We start from the raw sequence: 6584 nt of genomic DNA, 5'->3' as shown, positions 1-6584 counted from the left end.
GGGGGGGGGGTGTGATGGTTGGGGTTCAAGTTGGTATTTGGTCAACCCTCATTCAAAACCTCATCATTTGGATAGAGAACAACTTCATGGGGAAACAAACCCCTGGTTCACTGCACAATCTCAAGAAAAATATTTGAAATGAACGAAATCATGGTCTTCTAGGGTATCTTTTGTTTACAAATTGTTAACAACTTTAGGTCATAAGCAAGTTTTTTCTTCTCATATAATCAGTTTGTTTCTTGTTTAATAAGGTTGACTAAGTCCACATTATAGCAGTTTTTTATGCCAGATGGTGGCTTCCACCCTATGTGGTGCTAATTCTGCGAAACAAAGTACTACTAACTGTACATAACCATTTGAAAGTTTCTCTATTAAACTGAATCTTTGAGAATGTTTCAGACATCCAAGTATTGATTCATATGAACATGTCTTTCTTTCCCTTGAAGTCATTGTGAGGAGTGCTACATTGCTTAGCTGGTACGGCTACCATACTCTAGAAGCCCTAGTTTTTTTCTGATTTCAACTCTAGACTTACAAAGGTCTGTCTCATATCTTTCCTTTAATCCAAGACCCATATACTTCCAATTTAAAGCGCTAGCCCATTAATACTAATTTTCACCAACAAGTACTCTTTACGTTGCGCATATGGCGCAGATAGACAAATAGGGTTGTCATTGTTGAACAACTCAATTAGAACCATAGTTGTCAAGGCATTGCATTGGCGTCCAGGCAGCTTTAAGTAAATGTTTTGTATTTGTTATTTCATTTACTTAGATATTATTCATAACTAAGCAAATACCCCCGACCTGAATCCAATAAAAATAGTTGAAAAATCAAATTCCAAAAGGATAAACAGTCAACCCCTCAGTTCAAGAAGAAAAACTGGATATTTGGTTGTAGGGGCAATGTTCAACTTTCCAATGTCAGGGTTTTTCTCAATTTTGAAAATTTATAAATCTTTTCATGGTAAAACATTGCTAAAAACCAAAAGTCCGGTAAAATAATCTTTTATTTTATTCACCAAAAAAAATATCTTTTGTTTTGATGTCCATAAAATTATTTTCATTCAAGAGATATTAACCGCATTCGCGCACTTTAAAATAAATTTGACCAAAACATAATTTTGACATTACAACTCAAATTTAAGTAATCTTAGACTTGTTGGAAAGCTGGTTTTGTGTTATACCTAATACAAAAAGTCTCATGTAAAAATAAAATCATTTGAGCAGTCTAACGTATTATAGAACAAGAGCATTTCTCTAAATGTTGATTTTTTATAACTTATTGTGACTTGATGTTGATTTTTGGTGATTTGGTGTGGCTTAATGTTGATTCTGATGACTTGATGTGGCTTAATGTTGATTTTTTTATGATACAAGGTATATGTAGTATACTAAATAATGTTAGAAAATAGGGAAAATAAAAAATAACACTTAGTCGCCTTAAGGCAGCCCCTAAGCTCTTAGGCAGCCCTCCAATGCCTTGGTTTGCCTTGTCGCCGTGACAACTATGGTTAGAACCAACACACTCACCCAGTGTTGACAGTGTATACAGTCAATAGTGAGATGTACAGTGGCAGTATTAGACAGACGCAGAACAGACTGTGGTAAATGGCACAATCAGTTGAGCAGTGGCAATGTACCAATGTGGCAGGGAATCAGGAGTGAGTTCACAGAGGTTTTAGCAGTGATAGTGACAGAGCAATGACAGTGGCAGCTGGCAGTGTACATGTGAGTGACAGTGTATACAGTGATGGGATAACAGCTGGAATGACAGGAGTGCTGGAAATGATGAATAGGTGACATGGTAGTGTTCACAGTTGTCAGAAGGTATTTGGCAGAGGTTTCTGATGATGCACAATGTTACAAGTGCTCTGGCAATGCTGGACAAGTCAAACAGTGTAGTATGCCATGTGACAAGGGAAGTTTGGCAGTAAGGGTTATGTTTTTCAGAAACTTGTTAGTGTATTAATGTAGATTTGATGATGTGGCAGTGTACACTGATGAGTTGGCAAAGTTGGAATGGTCAGAATATGACATGGCAGAGATATATGGGCACATGGCAGTTGAATAGTATTCTGGAGGCATCCAGCCTTGTCCGACACCATTTGGCAATATATTATGGCCTTACACAACATTTGGCAAAGTGCCGAAGCAACAGGTGAAGGCCTCGTGCATCAAAAGTTGTGAAATCATAGGTTCACACAGAGGCAACAACTCTGAGATATCTTTTTAAGGCTTACTGGCAGAATTGAGCAGAGAAATCTATATGAGAAACGTATTTCGTTGAGTCTTCTTTCCAACAAAACTGGAATCGCATTGATCTGATGTCGAATGAAGAAGTAATAGCAATTTATGTAAGGTCTTGCCGAAAAGAACCAAATTGCAAGATTTTCGGAGATTTAAGGTAGCTACTGCCAGTTCTTCTTGACAATACATATGTAGAGTTAAGGTCCTCCCTGTCACGAGCATAGTGGTAAAGAGGGAACTCAAAAATTCGTTAAATTGAAGGATATATAGCGAAGAGTCTATTTCAGGCAATTTGAGAGGTCAGAAGCACTGAATAGAGTACACCAGCATACGCCGAATCACTAACTAGGCGGCAAAGATGAGGCCATGTAGTCAAATTCCTTTTCTGAAGACAGGATTAAGGTGTGCCGGAAGGCAAGGGAGGATGACAGATAAGATTCTGTCGGCAGGCTTCTGGTTGGCTCGACGCATCAGACTTGGTTCTATGCGTAGCATCTGATCAAGGTGCTTATCCAGTACTTCACATGCACATAAGGTCTCGTACGAGATCCTAATCTAAGCGCCGAAGATCGCCCATGTCATGCGGTCAACGATCAATAACTTACCTGTGTAGTAGAATCCTAATCCTACGACAAATATCTGAGCCGTGGTATGAAGCCAATACGGTGTGTGACAGAGTACCATGCAACATAGACACTATTAATAGGCTCTCATGAGGCCCCACTAATAAATGACGGAACATTAACAACCCAATGTACCAAACTCACCTGTGTTTTTGAAACGCTCAGAAAGCAGCCACTGGCTTGTCATGTGCGAAAACTTCACCAAAATATGACTCGTTACATGGCGATGCAGAAAATTACAGATTTGCCCCTCCACTTGCCAATTTGGACATGCAATCTTCAACTGGCCATATCTTACTTGTTTTAAGTCCAAATTGGATGTGGGGGTTTTTTCCCAGAATATTCAGGAAAATGAGCAGAACGTCCTGAAGCCATTGAAGGAGATTCCAATGAGCAGAAAACGTCTTTTCTGGCTTAAGAATATGTACTGATCGTCAAGGATCCTCCTTTGATATATTTTGTTCGCTTTCTAGCCTCTATTTTCACATCAGAGAGTTAGTATATGATGGGATTGCAAATAGAGGCAATCTGAATTAGCAAAACCCTAGTTGGAATGGAAAAGGGCTTTGAATTAGCAAAAACCTAGTTTGGGGTGGAAAAGGGTTTTGATGTTTGAGATGATTGCATTGATGTACGTAGAGCATTAGGTTTAAGTTCTATGCATCAGGGGTAGCATTCATCAGTGGGATTACTCAAGTTGAGGTAATGCGCACCACAAGTCCTTATTTTTGTCTGTCTACTGTTTGGTTAATGTAGAAAGACCTAGACCATTGATGTATTGGGGGATTTGATTTTTTTTCTTACATTTGTGAATCTAGTAAGTTGGGGCTTGTCTAGGATTTGGGATTGTAGCCCTTGCCTTTTTTATCATCAAGGCTGAAGCAGGAGAGGGTGCTCCTAAGTCATTGTAATGGCTGAAATACACCATCCGGGTTGCAACCCTTGCACTTGTGTAGGCAAGTGTCGAAGTAGAATTAGGTGTTCCTGAGTTGTTGTCGCAGTTAAAAATCACTAGTGGATTCAGTACGTGAATACCTGGTCAAGCAGTACTCAATGGATGTAGGCACACTGTCGAACCACATTAAAATTGATTGTCCCTTGTAGTTGCATTTATTTGGATATTTTGAAGTGCATGGTGATGATAGGATGGGTGTGCTCTATTTGGTAGACCTGACCACTTTGTGGTAGCGGGGTAGAAGTGCATACGACTGTGAGGGACTGGTAAAAATGGGATTGCCCTAGCCAGTCGGTGCTTGTGATAGTCAGATCATCTACGCTGAAAGTGAGACAATGTTGTCAGTGCGATTAACAAGGTTGAGGTTGTGTGCGCCATACTGTTAGTGTTGATTGAGACAGTTCCATCAGTCTCAGGAATATCGAGGGTGTATTGAAAGGTGTGTTGGGAATAGATTTAGGAAAATTTTGGTGACCCTAATTCACCCCCTCTGAATGTTAACCTGAGACTATCACTATATAAACCCAACACTTAACCTAAATTTTGGGACCTTTCTATACTTATCTCAAGGGCATAAATTTTGGTACCATTAGATGCCATTCCTAATCAATTTCTTTGTTAACAGCTTCACTATGCATCAAGTCAAAATCTCAACATGCTTCACACTCTACATGGGGGTCATTCCGTCCCTCATGGCCATGCACTGCCATATACATAATGCATGCAACCCAATGTGCAGGATCTTGAACAGGAAAGGCAAATGTTTTAACTTGGATATGAAGAATTTCAGTTTTCGGTTGTGCATGAAGTGACATCAACACCTTACCACCAATACAGAATTTAAGAGGGGAGAAAAGATAATTGGAAACTAGAGAAATAAAACCACTCATTCAGCAGTAAATACAGAAGAAAGTAGTGCCCTGACCATAGCATATATAGATTTAAAGATTACTTAATTTATCATCTTTGCACTTCAAAACAAAAACCAATATTCTACAAAGGCTGTGTCTGATTGCAAGGGAAATAAAGGGAAGGCAAGTGAAATCAGATCAATACTGAAGAGGAAACTAGTTATCATCACCTCAAGTGATTGTGTAACTAACTTCAAACATTCCAATACTAGTTATTAAGGTTTACTTTACTTTGCAATCAAATCCCTTTGATCTGAAAGTAAAATAAGGATAACATCTGAAAAGTATAATTATCAAGTATGGCAAGAGCTTTAGATAGGTCATACAATCATGATTACAAAAGTGATCTCCCTTCCCCTTCCCTTCCCTTCCCTTTACTTGCAACCAGACGGTGCGAAAAGGAAAATTTCCATACCTGACCAACAGAACCAAAACGGTACACGACATTTTCCCCTGTGCCATCTGAAGTAGGTGATGACCAGTATGAGTCAAAAGCAACTCCACTAACCTGCCGGGCATCAAGACTAAAATGAGATGGTCATAGAAACGAAAGAACAAAAAGTACAAGACTGGAAACTTACCCATGAGCTGTGCCCCTCACCCCATGCCACGACTTTCCGGTCTTCCATGCTCCAAACTTGTATTAGATCATCTTCACCTCCGGTTAGAATGTACTTTCCATCCATGCTGAGAAACAGCATGTTAATATCAATTACAATGCTCTCTTGGTCATGAAACAAGGAAAGTAATCTAATCATGGTTCTAGTAATCGGTATCGGATCGGTCGATTCGTATCGGTATCAGCAGAGGCCGATATGGACCACGAATGAAAATGTAAATAAAAAACAAATTTTAATTAAAAACCAGGGGCAAATCCATCCAATTCGGATCAGTAACGTATCGTATCGGCCAAGACTGATACCATATCTGATACCGATTACTAAATCCATGATGCTAACTATTACTGGGGGCAGGGGGATCTGCCAGCAACAGCAGATGTTGAACAGGAAACAGAACTATCTTTGAAATCAGAAAACAATGTAAGTTCAGAACCTCCAAGCACAGCACAGTAGAGCGCCGTAATAGCTTTTCCCACCACATATTAGCAGTTCTTTTGAATAGTCAAATACCCGTAAGTAACCTGCATGTGGCTTTTGATCTTAGCATGCTATAAAACCTTTTCTGAATTAAACACACAGTAAAACAACAGGATATTGATCAGATTTATATGCTAACCATCTCTTCCAACAGTTGCCAAATATGTTCCATCTGACGAGAAAGCAATGCTATTGATTGAACCCTGGTAAATATGCCATCTGGCCACTGGGTTGCTCTGCAAGTAAATCATAAAAATGACAAACAACAATAAGGTAAGTAGTAGCTCTATGAACTAAAAACATAGTTTTTAAGGCGGTAAGGCGACGGAGGCGTTTGAGGGTATTTCAGAGCGCCTTAGCGATAAGGCGGGCATAAAGCGTCGCCTTATCGACTAAAGCGTTCCTGTGTAATTTTTTTATAAAACCAATCTATTTGGCTCAAATCTTAGTTGAATCCTATTACTCATATGTTAAATAAATATTAAAGGTTCAGATTCACACCAATGTAAGATAATCATCAAGAAAATAAATCAATAAAGTGAATAAACTAAGTTCATCTTCATCAATCATCAATCATCAATCATCAATCATCAATCATCAATCATCAATCATTAATCATCATAACATATTAACATATAATATAAATACAGAATTATGAAACAAAATTATAAATATAAAGAAAAGAAGACATCAAAAATACAAGTATTTATTATACTTCCCTCTATGATGCCAAAATGAGTGCCCAAGTC

At 38.7% G+C, this 6584-nt stretch overlaps 1 protein-coding gene across 1 annotated transcript in view; it reads right to left on the bottom strand.

Moving 5' to 3' along the window:
• Nucleotides 1-5153: 5153 nt before the first annotated feature.
• Nucleotides 5154-6584, bottom strand: part of LOC122058128 (WD repeat-containing protein 20 homolog) — a gene marked incomplete at its 3' end in the record, with an annotated part of 29598 nt that continues 28167 nt past the window's right edge. Inside the window, 4 exon segments of the mRNA XM_042620634.1 lie at nt 5154-5246; nt 5320-5425; nt 5792-5879; nt 5975-6071. Of these exon segments, the coding sequence (XP_042476568.1) occupies nt 5154-5246; nt 5320-5425; nt 5792-5879; nt 5975-6071 (384 nt within the window).

Source organism: Macadamia integrifolia, chromosome 12 (assembly GCF_013358625.1).
Source record: "Macadamia integrifolia cultivar HAES 741 chromosome 12, SCU_Mint_v3, whole genome shotgun sequence".
NCBI lineage: Eukaryota > Viridiplantae > Streptophyta > Magnoliopsida > Proteales > Proteaceae > Macadamia > Macadamia integrifolia.
This window is presented reverse-complemented; position numbering and strand designations above follow the sequence as displayed.